Consider the following 24683-nt stretch of genomic DNA (forward strand, 5'->3'; position numbering starts at 1 on the left):
ACCTAAACGAAATGTCAAAGCATTCATGTCCATTCTGCCATTCAAATTCGTTTGATTGAAACTACGACTTGCCGTTGAGTAACAAGCAGGTGACCGGTTCCAAGAAGCTACAAGGAAAGAAGACAGGTCATCCCTAGCCTGGATACTCTGCAAGTAAAGTAAACCAAATAACTTACTTTCATTGGGACTTATTGTTAAAAACCTTAAAGCTGCGATTATGATAACCGTCACACACTGTCCTCACTGGCCTCCGTAGCTTTCGGTTGCAACATCATACAAAAGCACGCCCCGACCCTGGGAAGTGAAGGTTTGTACTTTGGAGACAAATTTTGGGAGACTTAATGGTTTCCAAACTTCACTCCCCCGGGAGGGGGTGTGTATGGTATGTGGCAACCAAAAGCTGAGAAAATAAGTAGCTTTTTCTATCATATAGGGTTCTCATCTACCTCAGCTCGAATGTTGGCGATATGTTGGAACAGCCCGGTCGCATTCATATAGTGATGAAACGGAGCTCTCGTAAAGTGACGAACAACCAATACGACAGCAAGACGACCAAATCTACGGTTTCTCTAGTTTTTTTCCTTAAACACGAAAGCTCGTGAAATATATTAAGTTTTTTTTTTTCAGTTCAATTGTGAACGTCTGGGAAAATGTTCCTTCATTTCAAATCCCCGCTGTTGTCCCCGCTTCCGGTCAGTGGCCCTGGCAAACCGACATTTTGTTAATTTTCCCGCCCCTCCGGGCCAATGCGTTGTTAAGGTTACTGTTAAGGAATCGAGGTACCTTCCGGGAAATCCTTCGTGCGCGCGTTATTTTTAATAGAACCACAGACAACGATATATCATTTTAAAGCCAATAAAATGTAGAATCCGAAAATAAAACTAGTTTTCGTTTTTATTGTTTTGATTAGCGTTCGCGAGCCTTCAAACACAAACCTGGTGATGTTCACTTGACTGAATTACTAGCCTGTGAACATCCGCCCCCTCCCCTCAAAAAAATCTTCCCGATTTTTTTGAGGGGAGGGGGCGGATGTTCACAGGCTACTGAATTACGAGCCTTCGCATTAACGCGAACATCCAAACAAACTGGACTTCATCAATCACGATATAATAAACTATAAAAGCGTGTGAGGCTTTTTCGATATTCTTATTGGTTCCCGAGAAAAGCAATTGTAAAGTTGGCCAATAGAAAATTTACATATGCTGTCACGCGCTAGGCCGTCGCGATAAAAATATTTTGAATTACGTAAAACCCTTACACCCTTTTGTAGCTAAATGTCCGACCAACATGCTGGCCAAATTTGACCAAAATCCATCATCTCTACATACCCTATTAATCCATCTAAAGAAAGGTAATTCACTGGAAAACAAACTTTGATTTTTTGGCCTCGAAAGATTTGCACAGTTTTCACACCTCGTTAAAGCGGATGCCGCGGACCAATCAAAAATGGCATGAGGCCCCCAAAGAAGTCTCGTGACAAGGCCGCGCCGGTCTTGGTGTTTTGCGGGAAAGGTCACGTTGTTTATCTTTGGATCCAAGACGAAATGGGAAAAGCGAAGAATTCCTCGCGAAACCCGGCAAAGCAGAGGCGGCGAAACAACAAAAAGACGGTTCAGCCGTCTGAAGAAAGTGTTGTCGATCATAAACAAGCTTTGGTTGGTGCAATGAATACCCTCGTGTAAGGTTTTCAAAATGTCATTGCGCTGCTGGGCGCGTAATTGGGATGTCCGCATTATGTCGCCTTTAGCTTTTTTTACCTGACGTCCTAAAACACTCTTTTTAACATATCGTCTGTTCTTTTTATGATTTTGTAAATTTTTTTTCGTGAACTTACTCATTAACGTCGTATCTAACGAACGAGTGAAAAAAGAAATTTTGCAAAATCCGACAACTTTTTAAATCCCTGCTTTGTCCCGGAGGTTGGGCGCCGGGGCCGGGATTTCAATAGCCTGCTCATCGAGGGGGCGGAATACTCGTCTCAATGCTTTTGTGTCAGGCTTTTCTTCCCTTTTCCCCTTCCTCTCTTCCCCCCCCCCCCCCCCCCCCCCGAAAAGCCTGATACTCAGGCTAGGATTTCTAGGATTTCAATTGACTGTAAACAAACAATGTAGTGAAAGAACTATTGAGGTAGGCCTTTTACACAAATATCCGGATATTTTTTGAGATATTTAGAAGTTTCCGAGATATTTAAAAAAATTTTAGAAAATTTTAAGATATTTAGAAAATTTTGGGATATTTAGAAAGATTTATAGCTTTTTTTGGCTGTTTTCCAGCTTTTCCTCGCTATTTTCTTGACAAAATACTCAGTTCTATCATTCTAGACATATCAACTGTTTAACCCATTAGGGAGAAAACATTAAACTTTGCATCCATGTTGTTTTGAAAGTTGCTTTATTTCCATAATACTAGTGTAGACAATGTCTGACATACTTTTCAGCTCCCGCTGGGGAAATTTTGGCATAAGAGATTCAAAATCGGCTTATTTTTAAAACAAAAATGCGAGATATTTCGAGATATTTAGACATTTTTTTGGGATATTTAGACATTTGTTTGAGAATTTCCGGAAAGATTTTTAGGCGATTTTACGTGATATTTGTGTAAAGGCCTATATTGAAGTGTGTAGGGAACGTTTACTTGATTTTAAAATAAAAGCATTCTCATTGGCTCCACATGACATCACTGTTTTTGCGGATGCCATATTAAGAACTCGGGTAATGCCCCACCAAAATCATGATTAACAAAGTCGTTTGGCCGTCTGGTCTCTGTATTTGAAATGGCGCCTTGAACGCGTACCTGAAGTGCACCGTTTGGTTCCATGGAAAGACAACACAGTATCTGAAGGAAATAACATGGTAAGTTTTTCAGTGTTTTGACACGGTTTCAAGTTATTTACGACACGCGATAAAATTCCATTTGCAGAAGAGTAATCAGTTGGTTCGGTAAATATGTCGAATTGTTGGCGGCTAGATTTGTCTCGAAAATTAGTTCGATTGTTGCCTGGACTGTACGGTTCTGTTGACGACGATGCATTACTCGAAGTTTCACAAAATCATTAGTCAACATGTTGCAATCATCGCAGAGAAGATTTGAAACTTTTTGGTCAGTTTAATCTTTCGTATTATTGCTTATACAATCTTCAACGTGAAGCTTCTCTTTGAAAATTAATCAGGTAGACTATAAATAGTCTAAATAGCTCCAGATGAAAATCGAAGTTGTAGCACATTTCATGTTCCATGACATTCGAACGTGACAAATGTATTTCAGTGATTGTTTTTGACGACTATAAACCATCTGAAAAGAAGGAAGAATGAGTCAAAGTGGAAAATAAAAACAACTAGATAGCTAAAATTAGTCAGACCTTCCCTCGTAGCCAGCAAGCGACTTGGTTTATTGTTTATTTCTTGTTCGGAGATCATAAGCACCTTTTTTTTTATGCTACTCTGTAATTCCGAATGAAACTAAACCCCTATACGGTTTTAATAAAACTCTTCTCGATCGCAGCTATTTTCTCGTTATATCTTTTGAACGGTCTGCGTCAGTTACAGCGCTGATCGCACAAACAGTAAATGGGATGAGATAAGTTACCGTGAGTTTCTTATCAGCCATATTAAGACCAGTGTGCTTTAGTAAAACATGCGAGACATGGATTGGAGTCACGCGAAGGCAAAGAAGTAACTGTTATCAGCCGTCTAAGTTTTTGTTGGGGTACTGAGATGGATCGTAACGATTGAGATGCGAAGATTGTGCTTGAAGTTTGTTTTATAAATGCAAAAGCTGAGAACCATAGCGTTTAAAACGTTCAATCTGATTACCATGAACGATATGATAATTGTAATTTTAATAGTTCTAAATCACGCTGGGCGGAATAGTTTTTGTTTTGGAGAGATATTTATTAGAAGGTCCTCAATTTACTAAAGTTATACATCCTCAGTGCATGGCTATTGTCCTATCATGGGTTTTAGGAGGAGACTACGACTACTGGGGCAATAAGCTTGCGGTGTCCGAAAGATGTCCTGACTGCCATCAGGGGAAGTGGGTGGGTAAAAACTAGTTACTTGACAGTCATGTTCCGTTGAACTGTCCAAACATTTAAACGATACTATTCAAAAATAAATGTTTGGCGGAAAGTGTCAAACTTTTCTTTCCCGAGGACGCTGGGATCGAGGCTGGCGATGAAGCAAACAGGCTGGTTGCATTGCATCATCTTCTTAAATTATTAAGTTAGTATGGTCTAAATCCAGCTCAGTAGTTTTCAGACCACTTCAAACGAAGCAAAGGCAATGGGCTAATTGATTTAACACGTTGTTGCCGTAAACAGACGAAATGGTAAGCCTAATTTTCACAAGTTTGTAAGCCTCATTCTTTTTTAATACAGTTAACAAGTCACCTGAGCAGGATAAATGCGACTTGTCGTTTACTTTCAGTCATGTTTTGACTGGGGATTCAGGATTCCTAATGCTTTGTTTTCAATGATCTACTGATTTAGATCGCGTGATTCTGTTTAGATCTCGTCTCGATCAGTAGCGAAGCTCCGTTTAATCATAAAAATGGAACTTATTGGACCTATAGCGGAGTCATGGCATCACGATACACAGTAAAACGGATACCATTTCCGGGAAAATGCTGGAGTTTCTACGAATTTCTAATCGTTTACATGTGTGTTTACTATACAAAGCACTAACAGTTGTTTGTTCCGATTCTTTTCAACTTTTATTCCCGCGCTGAAAATTTTACAAATACCATCTAATAAATGGATACAAGGCGGCTGATGAGATGCCGTTATTTGTTGCGAAGTAATATCAGGTTGAAACTGAAAGATATTAAATTCGAAAAGGATCGAACGACCCCAGGTCAACAAAGCTCTATTCACTAGCGCATCCATGCTTGATGTCGCATGTACAAAATCAAACATCGAAGGTTCTGTTTCGGTAACTCAAATCCACTGCTCTTCGAAATAATAGAGAGTTTTAGCAACGACGACGGCGACGGTGGCAACGAGAACGTAAAATAAAAAAAACAAACAATGGGCTTAATAACCAAAACAACAACTCTGCACGTGCATTTCACTTTCAGTACATTTCTTTGCCGTCACTGCACGACTAGGAAGTGACATTTCCCGATGGGACGTTTTATGGAGGACGTAAACACACGACGACGAATTTTTCTTTCTCTTTCTAAACTTATGTGCGGTCTAAGAATTCAACTCCAGGAAATTTCACCTACATTTTATATTTAAAGCGAATTGGAATTATCGCGAGGATGTTTCAAACAACGCAAATTCATTTTAATAGTGACAGTTTCGCCAACGTCGCCGTCGTCGTTGCTCAAGCTCCCTAAAGTCGGAGTTAAAAGGAAGTCAGAGAAATAACTCCTCTAGCAAATTGAACAAATTACAAACCAGAGCACTCAAACGCGCGGGCAGCTGTGCGGGCCACTCAAGGAGACAATTTAAGCAAACAAGAAGCTGTACACAGCTTGTACTCGGCGCACCTTTAACAGTGGTATTTGTAGGTTTCAGTTGTAGTTAGGTTCTAGCAAAAGGCGCAAAGCGGCTTCATTTGTGGCAGATCGTTTTGTGCCAGTTTTAAAGACATTACAGGTGATGTTTGAGAAAAAAATGTAAAACAATGCCTCCATTTTTTAATGATTTTCTAGGAGGAACAAGGATCTTCAGATTCAGGTATGATTCATTTTTGTTTTCAGAGAATGATAAGTGTAGTCTATTTGTCATTTTTGACTTGAAGATTCAAGCATTCATGTTTACTGGGCTCTAAATCAGATCACTTTTAAGACCTTTTAATGCTTAACCGGTCAGGGATAGTTTGAATCATGATTGGTACATAACTTAGAGATTTCTTATCACAGCTTTCTTTTCATTACATATTGGTAAAACACTGATGAGTTTGTAGGTGTATCGGAAATGTTGTCGATTTTCCTTATAATGGGTGCTAAGCGTGATCATTCATTCATCATTGTGGTGAGAGTAACAACAGCGTTATGTCTCTAGCAAAGATTCTCAAACAAATTAGATGTATAAAGGTAGGTTAGCTACCATACCCTTCTGATCTCTTCTGAAATGTTATGCATTCATTGCAGATGATCCAGAATATCGGAAGGTATTTGCTGCCCTGGATGAACTTGACCTTAGCTCCTTGAAACCACTTTTCAAAGAACAACAGTTCCGGGTAATTTCTCATGTTAACTAATTACCGCTCGTTACTTACTCTGCCACTCTAATTTTCTTGCTGGTTAGGAAAAATAAAGATGTAATCTAGAATTTGCTATTATCTATAAAAAATTTTTTTCTTTTCTTTTCCACGACCCCTCTCCCCCTTCCGAATTGCGCTTGAACACCCAGCACAAACTGTCACTAATGGGTTTTTCCACATCCTGATCAGGCCATAGTTTTTTTGTGCATGAGCCCCACTTCAATCCCACCAACACAGCTCGGCTAGTCATAAAAATTGACTGTCCCTTGATAAAAATCTGACGAATAAAATTATTGTTGCCCTGGCAAGCCTGGCAGAGGGGCAGGTTAGATTATTTAATTTTCACGCAAAAATTGTTGAGGATGTTGAAGATGATTTCTGAATTGGTGTCTTCATCATTCGCTGTCAAATATGACGTAACAACAATTCCATTTTATCTGTAACCAAACCGTGGACCACCTTCGTCTTAAACTTACAATTATCTTTTAACTTTCATTTCAGGATAAGACTCTGTCTTTCATAAAATCAGAGAAAGACTTAAGACTTTTTCTCAAAGAGGTAAGATGTCCTCGCTCCAATATACCCTGGAAGAAACGATTTTTAAACATTTTGTACCCTATCAAAAGGAAAATGTTTCTCATACAAATTAAAAAGCAGAAGGCAAATATCCGTCAGCAACAATTTATACAATTTAAGTTGTGTGAAGGTAAAGCGTAAATATATATTTTTAGCCAAGCCTAAAAGCGGAGCTCCACAGTTTCTTTTTTCATAGCATTTATAGAAGTCTGCTATCTTATGAACGTAATAACCTTACAAGTTCCGCATCTTTTCTTGTATATTTTTTGTGTATATGCAGCAAACTGCTCAGCAACAATAACAATTACAATGTAATACAGAGGGTAAAATTACTGAATGCTGATTGTTGTAACAGAGGGTATTTTTTCTTAATTATTCTTTCACCGAGGGCAAATTACTCACTACTGATTGGTCGAGCGGCGAAAATACTCACTCCTGATTGGCTGAGCACGCCAGTTCTGCATTTTGTGCCCAAAAAAAAACGGGTAAGGTTCTTTGGAGTTCGACACTTTAAGTCGGGTTGTTTGTACTAAAAATATTACATGGAAATCAAGTTGAAATATTCCATCACATTTAGTTCAGGACGGTAAAAGTTGGGAATGAACAACAATTTGAGGGTCAATTTGAAGGCCAGTCGTTTCCGCTACCAGTACAAATTACTAACCCTCGGTGAATTTTGAACTAAGTACATATGACATTGCATGGCACATAATCAGTGAATTTAATCAGCAGTTTGTCCTTGCAGGATCTGAGATTGACTTTGGGTCCAAGCATTGAGTTTAGTCGACTGTGGTTTGACAAATACCATGGAAATGAAGGTAAGACATCCCCAGCTGCGAAATTACCGTGACGGTAGTATAAGGGCGCATTTTTTGGCCCTATTCCGTTATAAGAATTATCGGAATAGACGGTATCACGTCAAGAAAGAGGTTGATGTTGTTCATCGTGGTAGATACATTAATAATAAGTGTATTATCGTTTGTCTCACGATGTAGTCACTTTTAGATGTAAATCGCGTAGTTTCGACTTCTTACTGCTAGCCTTCATCAGGCGATGAGGTCGACTGGTTACGCGGCACCATTTGTGCCACGATGGTCCGCTGTGATTGGTGCATTTCGATCCCCATTGTTCAGGCGAGAAGTTTTTCCCATGGCGGTCCGCTGTTGTACCATTCTCCTGTTGTGTTTTTTGACTGTGGGCATCCACGCTTCGGGAATTTCAATTCCATTTTCCCCGTTGATGTTATTAGGGTGAAGTCTTATGTGGGTAGCTTCCTTGACCCTACGGGTAAACCAGTAAGAGTCTTGATAAATAAACTTTCATGTTCCTTTGGGACCTACGTCTTTTTTCAGTATGAGGAGGATAGTATTCTATCGTTTTTATTTTTAGGAGTGTTAGGACTAATTTTTTGGTGGCATTTCAGAGACGTCATATGCCATTCAAGATCGAGAAAAAATGAGTAAAAATCTCGGTAAATCAGCGCATCAACCGCTCAAACAACGAGTTTTAATTTAAGAGTTGAAGTCCCAAAAGGTCGAACGGCGTGCAGATTCGATTTTTGGTACATTCCTTTACTTGAATTGTTTTCGTGCGACGTATGACTTAGCCTTAAACTTGGAGAACAACCAATTGACCATTTACGCGCAAACTGGCAAGACAGAGAAAACGCTTCGTGTTGGAACAGATTGGATTGCAAAGTATTTTCATGATGTGTTCTGAAGCGTAACCTTTCTTCCTGGCGGTATCGAAAGGTTATGCTTCTGATTTCCTCTTTCTAGTTAACAACAGCAACAACCTGAACACAACCCCTTACAAATTTCGCACATTAAGACGGGCTTTGTTTATGTCTCTTTACCTGGGCAAGTAACCAAGCTGTAAAGGCTGGCTTGGTGCTCACCCACTGTAAAACATGTTTAAATAGTAATTTAGAATATGAGTTTTCGATGAGGTTAACAATTTTAACTGAAGGCATGTCTTAATTCGTTGTACTGCAGTGAGAACAACAGACCAAACAAAGAAGAAAATTAAAAGCGACAATGATGTTCAGGTGCCAAAGGAAGGTGAGAAGCATTCAAGTGCATTACTTAAAGAACCAGTGGTCGTTGATGACGGGGGCCAAAAACAGAAAGTCGATGGACGAATACCTACACAGTACCACCCCGAGATGGTGGATCCTACGAGACAAAAACCCAGCGTTTGCTCTGATATCAAGGGTAAGGAAGATGAAGAGAGAGTAATTGAGATATTGGAAACTCAGACCGTGGAGGAAGATCAAACTGGCAGGCAGTCTATGGAGACTAACGAACTAAACCAAACCGAAGCACTCGCTAGTAGCTCAATTGGGCCGAAAGATGACCGGATCAATCATAAACTGAAAGGTAAATCTAACTTGAAAAGTGCCATAGAGTGAGATGGATACTCCACTTTTTTTAAACCCTTTTTGTACTTTTGCTCACTTTAATTCGCCGACGAGACTGAAATTTGATTGCCGGCCACATATGCTCCTCACACACCTAACCTGTTCTCTTCGTGGTCTGTGAGACATAAGGCCCCAATTGGTCGCATATTGTATTTTGCCGACTAGATTACTCTTCTCTGTGCAGCCAAATGTGAATGATAGAATACATCTAAGGCTCCTGTGAGCCAACTCGTGGACGCAGAAGTGAATAGTGATTACCGTAACGCCTTACTCGCATCAAACTACGTTACATACAAGTATTCGTAGACGCCATGCGTGTGACGCCGCTTAGATTTCTTAGCCCTTCCCCTCAGCTAGATTAGGCTTCTTGAATACTTTGGGGCAATGCTCCCTGAGCTTTTGAAACGTTTCATGAGTTATGTATTTTTGAAATAAGTTTAAATTTTGAAAATTGTTTGTAGCCTTTGGGATGGTTGGCTTTCATCGGCGAAAGAGGAGAAGAAGAAGAAGAAGAAAAAAAAGTTTTATTTGTCAGCCCCAAGGCAGGTTTGAAACCGAACCCTCCGACGCCAGGGGTATTCACCAAACCACTGCGCCACACATGTACGCCAGCTTTAGGAGAGATTAATTTTTGTATTTAATAATTATTTCCGGTGTTTAACTATTTGGTAGCCGTGGCGCAACGATTTAACAGCCAAATGACTTCGGACCCGGCCAAAGAAGAACACGCAAATGAACACGGAACACCCTCAGACGTTTCTCCATCGTATTTTCTCCTTCCGTTTTGCGCGAAATCCCTGTTGACTTGGACGATAATCTCGATCTACTTGAGCCTTTCAATACGGCGCCTAGCCTTTGTCCACAAAATAAAATCGTACGAAGACTATCATACATCGGTCGAGTGTTCTTTAGGCTATTTCTTTTAATTTCGAACTCCAAAAAGAGTGTAATTTAATTGAAGAAGAGAGAGTTTTCCATATTTGCTAAAAGTTTACGACACATCGATGGGACGATGGAACGACCGAGCGAGTGATGTTTCCCCACATCATGATTACTCGATCATTGCGCATGCGCGCATTAATGAGTTAAAAACGAGGATAAGTACGTAAACGGCAAAAATAACAGCACTGAACCAACAAAACTCTTGCTGGAGTATGTCCGTATTCAAACGCAATTATAGTGGAATTCTCTTTGACTTGATGATTTCTGTATCAGCCGCTGGTAAATCAGACTAACCATTTTTCCTTTTGTTTGTTTCTCATGAAAATACAGGAAAAAGTACATCGACCAATTTGGATTCTCAAGATTTCAGTAATCAAGAGGACGGAGCCACATCAGCTGTAAACAGCAAGAACCTTATTTTCGTGACGGGCGACAACAGTAGTATTCAGGGAAATACAGCTACTGTAAATGAGCCCAGTGAAATATCCAAAAAAGAATGGGAAATGGCCAAAACACCTGAGGAAGAAGCGGGTGATACTTCAAGCCAGCAACCCACCACACAGAGCAAATCGAAAAAGAAGAAAAAGAAGAAGGCATCGAAGTCTAGAGAAAATGCTGAAATGAAAGAAGAAGAAGAAGGAACGACTCCTTTAGAAGGTATCGCTCATTGTCAATCATTGTTCCCAAAGAACGTAATCTGTCAGTCTCGCCATTTTAAAAGTATTTTTTGATTGATGAAATGCTAGAGTAGAGGATCATACAGAAACTCAGTTAGTGCTAGGTTATAACATGACAATGACACCCTCAGTGCCTGTATATTGTCGGCTTGGCGTGATCCTGTTGAAGGATTCTGAGGGAATTGGAGGCCATAACTGTGTATAAAAGTGGGAAAGTCAATGCGATGTTGCCGATTATTGGGATAAACAGGATACGCCTATCACTGACGTACGTTCTAATTTTATTCTTACAATAAAGGAGTGGTTTTTTTTTTAGTTTGTCGCTCTTCCTTTAAGAAATAAAGTGGGATTATTATGACTGCTGTATATTGACAGAGTTTTTATTATTTGTAGATCAAGCGTCAATGGCTGTTGGTTATATAACAACCTCAGCAACAGCAGTAGCGTCAGAAGCAGCAGACGTTACACTTCCGTTAGACAACACTGATGACGCCATAACGTATTCACAAGTCTCTTCCAAAGATGACAAAGCGAAGGGTGGCATTGACCTTTCAAGTAATTATGCAGTTAATCTTTTTGTTTTCATTTATCCCAGATCGTTCATTTTGGTACTCAAACTTAACTTTTAAATTCATGTTTGGGTTGTTGTTGAAATTCATCTTCACGGGAGCAGTAATGAAATAGACTTGATTGCGATGCGCTTCTGTTTCCACAGTTCTTTCCTTTATGACCACTTTCTGGAGCTAATTGACCTTATTCCAAAATGGCTACTATTTTAATATTCTTTTGTTGGTATTTAAATTAGCCCTTCTTGCCTCGTTCTTAAGCTGAAAAATCAAAAGAATATTTCACCTTGAACGAGGCAAGAAGGGCTAATTTGAATACAAACAAAAGAATATTGAAATGGCAGCCATTTTGAAAGAAGGTTTATTCTGAGCACTGAAACCACTGTTACGAGATACAGGTTGAAATCCCATAACGACCGCATCGCTAAGTGGAAGTTGGGTGCCTGCGGTATCCAGGAGCTTCCACTATTGGCAGGCAGTCCCTAGATTGAGACCGCTCCAATGGCTGGAAAATCCTGGCAAACCAGCCATGAGCCCCCAGGCACCCGTCACACTGATTTAAGAATTGGTTCATGCTTTTAGCTGTGCGTATATCGAGTTATGGATGCACTTGGGAAGTTTGGATAACACGAGAGAAGCGTAAGAGTTGCTTGAGGCGTAGCCTAGAGCAACTCGATATATCTAGCTTCTGGAGTGCTCTCCAAACTTCCCAAGTGCATCCATAACTCGATATACGCACAGCTAAAAGCATGAACCAATTCTTTTATAACACGATGACAACAAAATGGTGCGCGGAAAACAGGTTTTATTTGTGACTGATTACAAAGTTCTCTCAATGCGCTGTACAGATAAACAAAGGTTCTTATTGGATGGTTACAAACACACCGCAATGGTATGGTCTGAACGAGACTGTTTCATCTGAAATTGTCCATTAAAATTTGCTTCTTTGTATTAGTTTAATGCTAATGAAAATGCCGACAAACAAGTTTCCAAGCCGACAGAATGTTTAAGTACTCAAATGTTCAAATTAAAGTTAAAGGGGGGAACTAGGGTTTCGATTCATCATGACGATTACGTTGTGTACGGTACAGTTGGAGAAGATTCGATTCCAAGAGAAAAGTCGGGTAGTTCTTCACTATTTTTGTCCATTTCTGGGGAAACTTTGTAAAAACTAAGCGACGGAAACCCGACTTTGTCTGATTTGCACCCGTCATCTTGTGGACGCACGGCCGCGCGAATGTTGAGAAATGAACCATGATGACGCTAGTAGGAATTAGATAGGGAAGCACGCCCGCTATAATATAAAAAACAGTGGAAAAGACAGAGGGAGGGGGAAAAACAGAAGCTACCTGGCACCAAAAACTGCCACGCAAACGCTGGCTAGGCCTATGCAGCAAGCACGTCGTACATTCTGTGAGCCCGTGGACTCCTGGCGCATGTGCCCAAAGAGACATCCCTGGTCACGGAGCAACCCTTGCGTTCTTTGTTGTTAACTCCGTTAAATTGCATTTAACTACATTTAAAGCCCCAGACATAGTATCGTCAATGACCTCCTTATATTTTTTGTGTTACTAGTTGGAGGAATTTGTTTATATATCAAGGCATTTTATCTTAAGGGTCCATTTACCTACCTTTTGATGCCGTTTCCAGGGAAATATCTGTTGTCTATAACTCATGCAGCACATGCTTAGTCATATCAAATCAAATTTGGTCAATATTCATGTTTTTGGACCACGCCCATAGTCACGCGACCCAAAATATAAAATGGAGCAAACACATAGTAATTTGTCTTTTTTTTTCAAGAATTCCTTGTATAATACTGTTTCATAACCATTTTCGAAAAACATTACTGTTACTGTCAGTAAATACTCTCTACCACGGACATTGACTCAGGGACTTTTCTCTAGCACTGTGCCATTCGGTTACTGAACGCCTCAGAGCCACTGATTTTGCGGCTTTCATCTTATGAATGCGAGACAATTTTGCCATTATGTTTATTTCTTAACGTTCTTTTGTTCAATTACTAGGTCTAATAGAATATATAAAGTTTTCTAAAGAGCATTTTGTAAAAGCCGTCTCTAAAATCTATGCATTTCTTTCTCGTACTTACGGTTGCGAGCCAAAGAAGCTCTACGGTTGTCAGTCTAGAATATGTTGAAAGCTGCCCTGGAAAGCACTGACGTATTTAACCTGACAACGGGACGAATGCTTCACAAAATACTTGGCACCCAAAGTATTGTAGAAATAATCCATAGATGTCAGCCGATTTTATCTTTAAGCGCTCCTCTTTCTTTCTTCAGCTAGACATTTCCGAAAACAAATCTTCCCCAAAACAACATGTTGCGGCTATAAATTCAAACTTTGAAGAGAAGAAAAGCGCGCCAAATTTGTCGGTCGCTGGAACCGGAAATCAAATTGTACTTGCATAGCTACCGTGTAACTTAGCAATGAGATAGGTAAATGGATCCTCAAAGGGGAAGTGCCATGGCATTTTGACCTCTTTTGTTAAAAAATGGTTAAATAAGGCCTTCCCTTAGCTACAAAACTGAATTCAAGAACAACGAGAGGAAAGAAAACAATTCAATTCTTGAAAGGAAAAACTCTTGGTCTGTTCTAACGCATTTTGGAAACAAATGATACTTCCGCTTTAAATGATTATTTACTTATTCTCTTGGCCTGTATGTTTGGTAATGCAGTGATATTTGAAGGGGGAATTAGGTGCTGGTGACTTTGGGGTTCATAAAGGATAAAGCTTATATTTCAACTCTTCTTTTTTAAATCAACTGAGGATGAACGGGTAAGGGATGGAATACTGCTATATTTTTATGCGTAAATGCGCGTCAAGTTTATGTTGTTTTCTCTGGAATTTGTTCAACTCACCATTTGTCTCGGAAATATGTTTCAATCAAAATCCCGTGTGCTTTTTTCGACAGTTAACAATAGCGAAAACGCGAGGGAATACACATTTGCTGATGTCCATGATCGACGGAAGAGCACTGACCAAAATGGAACCAATGCAGATTGTACCCCCAAAGAGGACCCTCTCCTCGAGGCCGAGGGCATTGTTGACAATCAGGACGAAACAAGAACAGTTGTGAATCAACTACACACGAAAAAAGAGGCGGTAGAAGAAAAAGCAAGAAAGTCTTCAAACCAACAATCGAGCACACAGAGTAAATCAAAAAAGAAGAAAGACAAGAACTCTTCCAAAGGAACAACGGGAAGCACTGAAACCATTGACAAGTGCGCAGAAGAAACAACAAAAGTAGGAAACGAAGGCACGAGCTCTTTAGAAGGTATGTTATCTGTTAAATGCATCCTTGACATCATCAAATTACCATCTTTGTGTGAAGAGGACTCTTCCTTGCCCAAGATATGAAGCCCGAGATAAGCGCTTAGAGCAGCGATGTATAAGCACTATATAGATATTATAATATTTTTATTAAACTCTTGTGAAGTTCTCGATGTTTCAGTGACGATATTTTTACCGATTGGGTTGGTGGTCCTTAACAAACCCCTACTGTGGGCGAGATGGCCCACGGTCAGTCTGTCGTCTACCCTAGGCATATTGTTCCCGCTGGTATAGAGGTCATACACACACAAGCAAACCAACTGAGGGGTGGACCTTAAGAATGAGACTTTCTTCTGTTGGGTGTCAACATTGAATGGATTTTCATTATTAATAGGTCAAGCAGCAGTGGCTGTTGATCACACACCAAAAGAACCAGTAGTAGAAGCAACAGCAGATGAGTTTACACGGACAGTTGGAAACAACACCGCTGAAGCCATGACACATTGGGCTGGTGCACATGAAGTCCCAACGGCAAATTATGGTAAAGATGTTACCTCCATTTCAGATGCCACTGAGATAGCAACATCTAGAAAAGAAAACGAAACGTGTCAAGGAGAGAATGGTCAAGAGGTTGTGCCTTTGCTCGTAACTGCTTCTTCGAATACTACGATGCTGCAAAATGGGATGTCAGACCTGGACGTTAATAGAAACTTAAATCAACGTGAATTGGAGGGAGAGAAAATCAGAGATAGAGCAGGAGACCAAATAAAAGATTCCAAGGGAGTTTGCAGATGTAAGTAAACTTTTAAAATAGTGGTCTTTGAAACCTCTTTTGCTGATCTTGGTTGGTTCATGGCCTATTTTGAATACACACCAGCAATAGGATGAAAAATTTCAGATTAAAAAGTTTAGTGTTTTTCCAAGTAGACGTCAGATGAAGACAAATGGACTTTCAGTTGATCATGGTCACCGATGAAATCTTTTTTTTACTGGCAGGTACCCCAAGGCCTCGCGGTGTCGCAGCAAGAGACTTTTTCTATGAACAAGGCTCTGTTTTGGACGCTGAAGAAAACAGGGAATTGGAGTTCAAGTCGCTCGCGAGCGCCCAGTCCTGTTCCCTTCCTTGGAAAATAATGGAAAAGGCTAAGAAGTTCATCTGTGCCTGTTTAAATGCCGACAGACGCGGAATCATATACTTTGGTGTTGGAGACAGTCTGGAGAAAGGTTCTAAGTATCAGCATGGCGAAATTTTAGGACTTGATGTAGAGCACATCAAGGATGACATCAATAAAGCCTTCCAAATTGTCCTTGATGACCATATCAAAAGCGATGCAGGGCCATTACAAAAAGGTGGAGAACAGAATTGTGTTAGCATCCACTTCGTCCCAGTTAAGAAACAAGGAAACCGTTGCAACCTGTATGTCGTTGAGATAGAGGTCACTCGTGATTGGCGATTCTGCAAAGCCAGCATTTATTACTCTAAAAGCTGGATTGATAGGACAGGTGGACACCATGCTACGACTGGAAAGAAAGCTTTGAGTGACTCTTTCAAAGTCAAAGATGAGTGGGACAAGGTTGCGATTCGTACCAATGGGGTATCTAGCTCTGTGGAGCAATTTGACGTGGACAGGCATGTCAGAAAACCTCTTAAAGAAAAGTACGAGGATTGGAAGAAGGCAAAGCATGGTAAATAGATATACCTACCCGAGTATTATTCTTTTTTTTTTTAATTACAATTTTTATTAGTCTCACTTGACACAGAATACAACATTAACAATTCTAAATACTACTTACACTGCTTACGACAATTAATAACAATACTTACTATACTATACCTAGCCTCTGGATCGTGGCGCGGTAATTTTTCAGAGGGTTGGATCGGGGCCAGGAGCGTTCTTTACAGGAACGTTCTTCACCGGAGGGGTGCTAGTTTTGTTTAGTAATATTCAAAATGATTTTTTACACTTTCGAGCCTTTTTTCTTTAGTTTACAGCGTGTTCAACCTGTAAATGTTATACGCTAATCATCGTGTCTTTTTTATATTTTTTACCTTACCACGTAATTGCTAACACTGAAACTGTATTTAAAAAGCGTTTTACCACTCTGCATTGTAACTGATAAAGGTCTGAGACCGAAATGTTGTATTAAATTTTACTTGGTATGATATCTCTGTCATTTCGCCGTGTGTAAGTGATCTGTTTTTCGAGGTCACGATTTGGTTTCTGATATTTTGTATCTTTTGTTCATAGGCGCTCACGGGTTGACTGAAGGTAAGTCTTCAGGTATAATTAAGTCCAACCACCTTATATAAATGTTGCTGTCGTTTCATGTTACTGCAGCAATAACACCAAACTCTAAATAACTGGTGTAATGTCACAATCCTTTCATCGATTCCACAACACAGATCTTCGAATCGTGTCACAAGTTACGTATCTGCTGCACACGACACTTTCCATAATGTACTTCAAGTATGCACAGTCCAGAAAACTAGAAACCTAACGCCACGCTTAGTTACACGACTCTTGCATTCACATTACTGACAACATCCTCCCCTTATGCAGCGTGGAGGTAATCAACGTCTGCATCAATGGCAGCAGCTCTTCTTGGAACTCTTCTAAGCTTTTGTCGTTCACTCGACTGCTCGGCTTCCATTTGCCTTGGCAGCGTAGTATCTGTTACCCCAAGTGGGTTGGTCTGGTTAGGGAAAACGGCTCCGCCAGTTTCGTAAAGACTTTAACTTTCGTTCCGATCCCCTAATCTCTTTCCCATTTGCCACTTTCCGTAAGGCTCTTCCTCCACGACAACTGTCACCACATCTTCCATTTCAATCAGTTAACCACATCTGGTTTAGGTTATCTCGTGATGTTCCCTCAGTTTTGATAAATATTCCCTCTTCCACTTGAGGCTGAACTATTCATTGGCTTGCTCAATTCCTTTGGAGAATCTTCCTTTTCAGTTCTTCGTTCTTCTCGAAACGAAAGGTAAGGCGACAGCACTGTCATTCGTCTCGTGTACATCATATGCACTGGCGGCATGGCTTCTTCTGGGTCACCTTCTTCGTACACATATGTCAAAGGTCTCACGTTCAAGGTGCTTTCCACTTCAACCACTACAGTCATAAGTTAGTCGTAGGGTCTTTCAAAGACATCTCTGTACTCCTTTCGCCATTCTCTCGTAGAATCCACTCCACCATGATGTTTCTTCAAATAAAATATCCACATACCTTATTAATTTCTCTATTAGAAAGGCTTGGACATCTGGGTGCTCGTAGAGTAACTGCAACTTGTTGCAGCTAATTTAAAGGTTTTTACACGACTGAATATGACCAACTGAAGAACACATCTGCTTGGTATGAACCTCATGACACATTTAGCAAAAGTTCTTGTCTTTTAGTGACATCCAAATGAATGGCTCCGATCACTGCATAAGAAACGAATGCCTTCCCTTTCTCACCCAAAACCGTATTCTAAGTTCTGTTGGTGACTCTATCACTCCACCATGACGAACACTCTTGTGGCACTATAAATAACAATAAACAAATTTGTTAGATGCTGCTCTATCTGCACAAATGCAGGATGCCTTGCCTGGTGTCCCTCCACTGTTTGAGCGATTCTTCCAGGACATCGAATTACGCCATCTTCATCTGTGTATAGTCTGAGAGATCTCATTCAAGGTGTTCAAAGTTCCTTTAATCTTTAAAGCTGGACGGTGCTTCTTTTACCTACGAATTCTCTACCCTTAAATTTCGCAACACAATACTCTTTGCTTTCTCAACTTTACACTTGAGTCTCTAACGAATCTGTACATGTAAGCTTGTCTCCCTGATTCCTCTCGAGTTCCTATCTGGCTTTGCACTGTCCCTTGCATTACTCGCTTCTGAAATTTCCAGAACATGTGCAACGAAATTTGTCACAGCTGTGTATTCTCAATGAGGAATCTTTATAGGACTCGACAACACCCATCCTAGAGAGGTCGAGATTGCTAATAGGCCCATTTCTCTTCCACTTACTACTTCGCCATCTGTAAATTCCCGTATGAAACCGGTACTGATGAGCAAATCAACATCCGAATTCACTTCACACGGGCAAACATCTGAAAACCACAGTCTGCACAAGCATGGATGCACCCTTTTGGCCTCTTCTACGTGTTTACTCTGCAGGGCTTCAAATATGACATGCACTTTAAATACGTGTACTTGAACACTATTACTCCTTTCCTCAAAGAGGTGTCCGAATGGAATGTGACGGGTCCTCTCTACGTTATTATTGCTCTGGGCAAAGGTTCCAGGTTTCAGTTTCATGTGCTGTTTAACTGCAACAGATAAACTACCTTCTCAATGATGTAAGATCTTTGACTTCCGCATCAAACGTTTCTACTTGGATTCAAAGTCATTGGGCTTTCGTAAAACCACTTGTACAGCTATCACATTTCTTTTTGCAGAACAACTTGCGCTTATGAATTTACTTAAAACAAGGGGTGGAACCGGGTGCATTTCTTGGCACTTGGATGCCCGCTCTACCTTCCTGAACCCTACTTTTAAATAAGGCTAGGTGATGGTCTGCACCACAGGTTCAGTTCTTCTTTGAATCACAACAAATGGCCCAGTGTCCATGTCCAAGGTAAAAGTGTCCCATACTCTTCAGTTTTCTGATTTGGACCTCGGCCTCATTGTACCACTTTCGATTACCATTGAGATAGGAGATTTTTTTGCTTCTCTCTTCCAGTATTATTTTGCTCACTATTAATCACTGCTACACGACCTTGAAAAACGTTTTCTGTCTTTCTTCTCCTCTAGTTATAATTAGTTCTCCTTTTTCGTCTTTTTTTTTCTTTATCTTACCAAATATTGCAACGACTAACGTAATTTTAAAGGGCATACGATTAGCTAACTAAATTATGCCCCTCTCCACTCCTTTCTTACGTACTGTAACCTGATATAGTAAGATCATGTGGAGTAAATAAAAAATACAAAATACACAAAGTTTTTTCTTCGCCTCAGACAATCTCCCATTTCCTTACCAGGGCTAACGCTCAGTAGGAAATGAATGGGTTCACTTAAGTACTTTAACATAACATATGTTAATTCTCTGACCCATCATCAGTGGTGGTGTAGCCTCTTTCAGGACTACTTGTACTTCGGCTGCAGTAACTTTACACGGGTCATTTTTCTTGAATGTTCACGGTTTTCGGTTTAAGCTTTATTAATTTGGAAGAGGTGCTTGTCTTTTAAGTCTTCCCTGAGGTCCTGAGGTGCGACTGCATTTGATGAGGAATATGTCATCAGACATTTCTTGGCACATGTTTAAAAAACTGTTTTCATTCCACTGTGGTGCTGCAGAATTTTAACGCTCTGACAGAGTGTCTTTATGTTTAGTTTAGATCAGATCTAGGTTTTTATCCATGTCTACAATGTAACGTTATGTGATATTGCATACAAGAACATGTTACACTCATTGCTATCTGATGACCGACTGGCTAACCGTAGTGGTAAAGAAATTACTTAACGTTGCACGGCCCGTGGTAGTGTGACTAGAGTGGAAAAAAATTCCATTGTAAAAGCACCTAGCATAGTAAATCCAAACAAGGGGAAAAAGGTTTTTTCCCGCGATTATTACGCACACTTTCTTGTTGTTTGTATTATAGGAGTTACCCTTGATGAAGGTGATGCTCAAAGATTCATTGGCGATTTGAGAGAGCGATTGCATGAACTAAATCACAAAGAGTATGGCTACATCCTTATCGCGAATAAGATGCCTGCCCAGTACAGAGGTACTGCTCACTTGTCTTTTTTGCAGAACATTCCTTGGGTGGCAGTGTTTGATTTGTTTGACATCGCTTCTAAAGAAGATGGCTTATATTACGCTTGTAACGAGACGACTGACGGAGCACGGGCCAAAATTAGGACCCTTGATGATTTCAATGAAGTATCACCAGACACTTTCGTTATAACAAAAGGAACCACCTGGATATCGAGCAATGAAGAAACACAGAGAGGAGACTGGATTAAAGGTTCAAAGGACTGTTTGCATAGGACCCTTTTTGCTTACAAGCAGGCCTTTGCTCCTGGAAAACTTGTCTGCGTCTTCCTTGGCCTAAGCGAGAACGCAATTGAAGAGATGGCAGACATCATGGAGAGCTGCCTAAGCATCCTTGGAAACTCGGCTGGAAACTGTTTAACCATTATCACTGAAAACGTAATGGTGGCAGAGGCACTAGTCAAAGCTTCTAAGTTAGCATTACGGAAAGAAATCAAGGAATGTACCGTGGCCGGAGTTCCATGGGTTTTTTTCAAAGAAATTGTCTGTGAAATGGTTGGGCCGTCAAAGTTTGACGAAAAAGGAGCTTCAACAGAACTTCCATTTTATCACGGAAGTTATAAAATGGTGCTCAACAAAGTTATCAACTCTTGGGAAGATTTGGAAGTGTACAGCCCTACTCCACGGTTGCCCAGACTGGCAGACACTATTGAGAAGGAACGGTACGCATTTTACAGGGGGGCACAGGCAAGTCAGCTGAATCTACTTCACGAGCATAGTATTACTAGAACACTTGAAAATGAGATTATTGAAAAGGTAGATCGCGCACTAAAATCGCTGTGTAAAGTCGAAAACAGTGGGGAGACAAACTGTCATGTTAAAACCATCATTGTTCCTTACGAACCGGGAGCTGGCGCGACGACCTTATGCCGTAGGATCCTGTGGAAGAAGAGAACGCATTACCGTTGTGCCGTCGTGAAGGCTATAACGACATCTACCGACTACAACATAGACAAACTGCAGAGTATTGTCTATGATGAGAAGAATTCAAGCTACTCCCTTCCAGTGCTAGTACTTGTTGATAACTTCTCTGAAAGCGATGCACGCCATTTAACAGAGCGAATAATGAAGAGGCAGACAAAATGTGTGGTGCTGAAGACATTTCCTGTTACAAAGTCAAAGAGCATCTCAAGCTTTGAACTTACGACCCTCAGAAAACTGGATGAGATCGAAACAAGTCTTGTTAAAGATATATTGATCAACATTACAAGCGACACCGAGAAAAGAAGAGAAGTGGAGGAGGTTCTCGAAAGAGAAAGACGGTTCATTTGGTTTGGATTGGAGTTGTTTGGACGGGATTACCTGAAGATTGAAGACAGGCTCCAGAATCATATCAGCAGCATCCTTACGGACTCTTTGGGCATTCATGAAACACTCTTGAACATTTGTTGCTTCCTTTACAAATACAGCGAAGGATCTTCTATCCTACCCCACTCAATTGTCATGGACCTGTTGTACTATTCAAGGACCAGGGCCAAAGAGGAACTCTCACGTACTAAAGATGTCCATGAAATCTTTGGGGGACTTCTCTTGGAAGAACAAGATGAAACAAATGGCTACCACGGCTGGCGACCTGCTCATTCACTTGTAAGTGAGGTGGTTATGTCAAGAATCGGTAAAGAAGAAATCACTGTGTATATTTTAGAGAAGATCTGCAAGTGTCAGACATACGTAGTCAAATTTTTGAGACAGCAAGTTTTTAAGTTATTGTTAGAGCGTAAGAGGATATCTGACCCAGTCTTGGAGGAGCCAAGCGGAGATGACGGTTCTGACCGACCTGAGTTAGAAGACGATGTGTTTGGTTTTTGTGAAGTACGTACCAAATATTCTCCTGTAATTGAAGAAATCTTGGTTAAAGAAAGTAACACCGCAGGAGCATTAAAGGTCCTTCTCACGATCTGTGAACAAGCTGTCCAGAAAGAGCGAAAATCATATGCCTGGCAACAGTTGGCGAGGTTCATGGGGAATCAGATGGATGCAAACAAAATGAGCGAATGCAGTGAACTGAACAAGCGTCTTCACAGTGTCATGAAGTCAGAAATGGAATCTGATACCCTTCCCATGCCTAGAACGGGTATCGACGCAGCACACATTGCAGTGGACATTGCAATAAAACTCCAACCTGATTACAGTGTCAACTATGGGACAAAAGGTGGCCTCTACAATTTGCAGCTGTCAAAACTAGAGGAACGAACAAATTTAAACCTACTACCAGGTTTGATTGAAATATGCCGCAAAGCGTTGGCTGTGTATGACAAGGCTGCTCTGAAAGAGTCACTTGGCCAGAAACATTATTCAATGATTGGAAAAATTCAAGCCACTGTTTCGCTTCTTAAAATCGTTAAGGGTCTACCTCACTTTAATAGTGAAGAAGAAAGTTTCACAAGATTTCTTCAAACGGGAAGCTTGCCTTGGGAAATGACACAGTTCCTTTCCTTGGATGATCAACAGTACCTTCATGATCTTAGTTCGAATACCCTCGATCTACTTAATGAGCTGTTTGGAAATGTAAAGCTCAAGCAGACCACTACTTATGATGAGGATGAAGTCAAAGGTCTCAACAACACAAAAATTATAGCGTCCCGGTTACGGCGAACATTCTACAAAATAACTGGATATGACAGAAGGCAACTAAGTGAAGAAAGTTCATTGCCTCTCTCCCTTGCAACAAGAGCAGAACCCAGAAGCATTCAGCAGAGAGTTCAAGATATCCTTTTCATTCATGATGAGACGCCTTACAGCGCTTGGTTAAACCTCAAAGACGGGCAAGTAGCCTCCATTTACAACCTGCTAAAGTCTATTTGCCTGCAGGGACAGGGAAATCATAACGACTTACTGATTTGCTCTAAGGCTTGCCTCCAGCTCAAAGAGAGACCTCCTGTCAAAGAACTTGAGGAAATTGTCAGTAAATGGGTCAGAAGGTTTCCAAGTTCAGAGTGGGCCCATCTTTTCAATTACATGGTTCACTTTCCCGTTCCTAATGGTCTCGCTTCTAACAACCAGAGTACCAAAGAATCAATCAAACAATGTGACATCATCGTACGTAAGAAGGCGGGATTGGGATTTAGAAAATCTGGTGCCGAGTACTTTCTTGGGAAAGGACTTGGCCTGAATGCCATTGTGAGCAGTCAAGAGTTTCGATGGCTTGAGGGACCGTGGAAGACCAAGACTGATTTCTGGAGAAGTCAAGAAACCAAGGAGAAGTTAGAACGCGTAAAGGGTCAAAAAGAAGTCGCCTTCAAAGGAGTGATTACGTACCAAGGCATCCAGATTCATTTTGATAATACGCTTTACCCCAAAGAGAGCAAGGATGATTTATGGTTTTACATTGGTTTTACTCTTGCAGGCCCGTATGCGTATGATCCCGTGGATAATGATACCTATGCAATCATAAGTCGATCAGCTGAAGGGAATGCATCAGCTCCTGTGGTAAATCCGTCTGGAGTTTCCATTACTAGAACCAAACTTGGCGATTCTGGTCATTTGGGTCGCGGTAAGCCGAGACTGCCAGCCAATTCCCCCCAACTAGTTACGTTTGGGGATGTGGTACCGACTGGTTCTTCACAGACAGAAATGTCAACTACTTTAACACCCACCAGCTCATCAAATCTAAGTCTAACGTGCTGTCATGATGGCGAACCTCTCCACAAAGCAAAGAGTTTAAGCAACTTTGGTGAATCCGTTTCTTCGTTAGATTTAGATAACCTTTCAACTCGTTCTCTTTATTCATCAGCCCTGCAGCATGGTGCAAAGAGCCAAGTTAGTAAAGGTGCAACATCACAAGATACTGGCTTAGCACCAAAACAATCTGGTAACTGGAAAACAGTTTACGGCACTCGAGGTACAGAGAAAAAGTTATTCGATCCCATACATGTCGACGCAAGAGGAAGGCTTCACCATGGAGCGTGCGTTTTTGGACTTCCAAAGACCAAAGAATGCTTCAAACACACAGGACCAGAGAGTGGAGCTACAAATCGATGTACCTTTGCCCATTCTTGGAAGAGCGACACTCTTCAATTTGTGTGCACTAAATGTTCTGATAAAAAATTGAAATATTGCAAGGACAAAATTGCTCACGAGGAGTTCATTTGGAAACTCGGTCCATACTACACGGCTTCTGGCAACATCTGGAGAGATCCAAGCGCCTCCAAGTGAAGGAACACACTGGGACACGGCGAAAGAAAGC

At 40.8% G+C, this 24683-nt stretch overlaps 1 protein-coding gene across 1 annotated transcript; it reads left to right on the forward strand.

The window, feature by feature from the left end:
* Window positions 1-2759: 2759 nt before the first annotated feature.
* On the forward strand, window positions 2760-24683 carry LOC146453125 (uncharacterized). The gene is made up of 13 exons (XM_085097058.1): window positions 2760-2852; window positions 5656-5680; window positions 6097-6185; window positions 6711-6767; window positions 7531-7603; window positions 8780-9163; window positions 10477-10803; window positions 11217-11378; window positions 14323-14685; window positions 15076-15474; window positions 15678-16367; window positions 16931-16951; window positions 20325-24683. Exons 1-13 carry the CDS (start codon window positions 2850-2852, stop codon window positions 24650-24652), a joined length of 6921 nt encoding a protein of 2306 aa, XP_084953184.1. The 5' UTR covers window positions 2760-2849; the 3' UTR covers window positions 24653-24683.

The sequence above is a fragment of the Pavona decussata genome, unplaced genomic scaffold (genome assembly GCF_977016875.1).
Source record: "Pavona decussata unplaced genomic scaffold, jaPavDecu1.1 SCAFFOLD_353, whole genome shotgun sequence".
Classification (NCBI taxonomy): domain Eukaryota; kingdom Metazoa; phylum Cnidaria; class Anthozoa; order Scleractinia; family Agariciidae; genus Pavona; species Pavona decussata.

What these genes read in the sequence shown, in the direction of transcription:
- LOC146453125 (XM_085097058.1), top strand. An exon ending in ACAAGGATCTTCAGATTCAG is followed by an intron (nt 5,681 to 6,096) that starts GTATGATTCATT and finishes CATTCATTGCAG; the next exon opens with ATGATCCAGAATATCGGAAG. An exon ending in TCAAAGAACAACAGTTCCGG is followed by an intron (nt 6,186 to 6,710) that starts GTAATTTCTCAT and finishes CTTTCATTTCAG; the next exon opens with GATAAGACTCTGTCTTTCAT.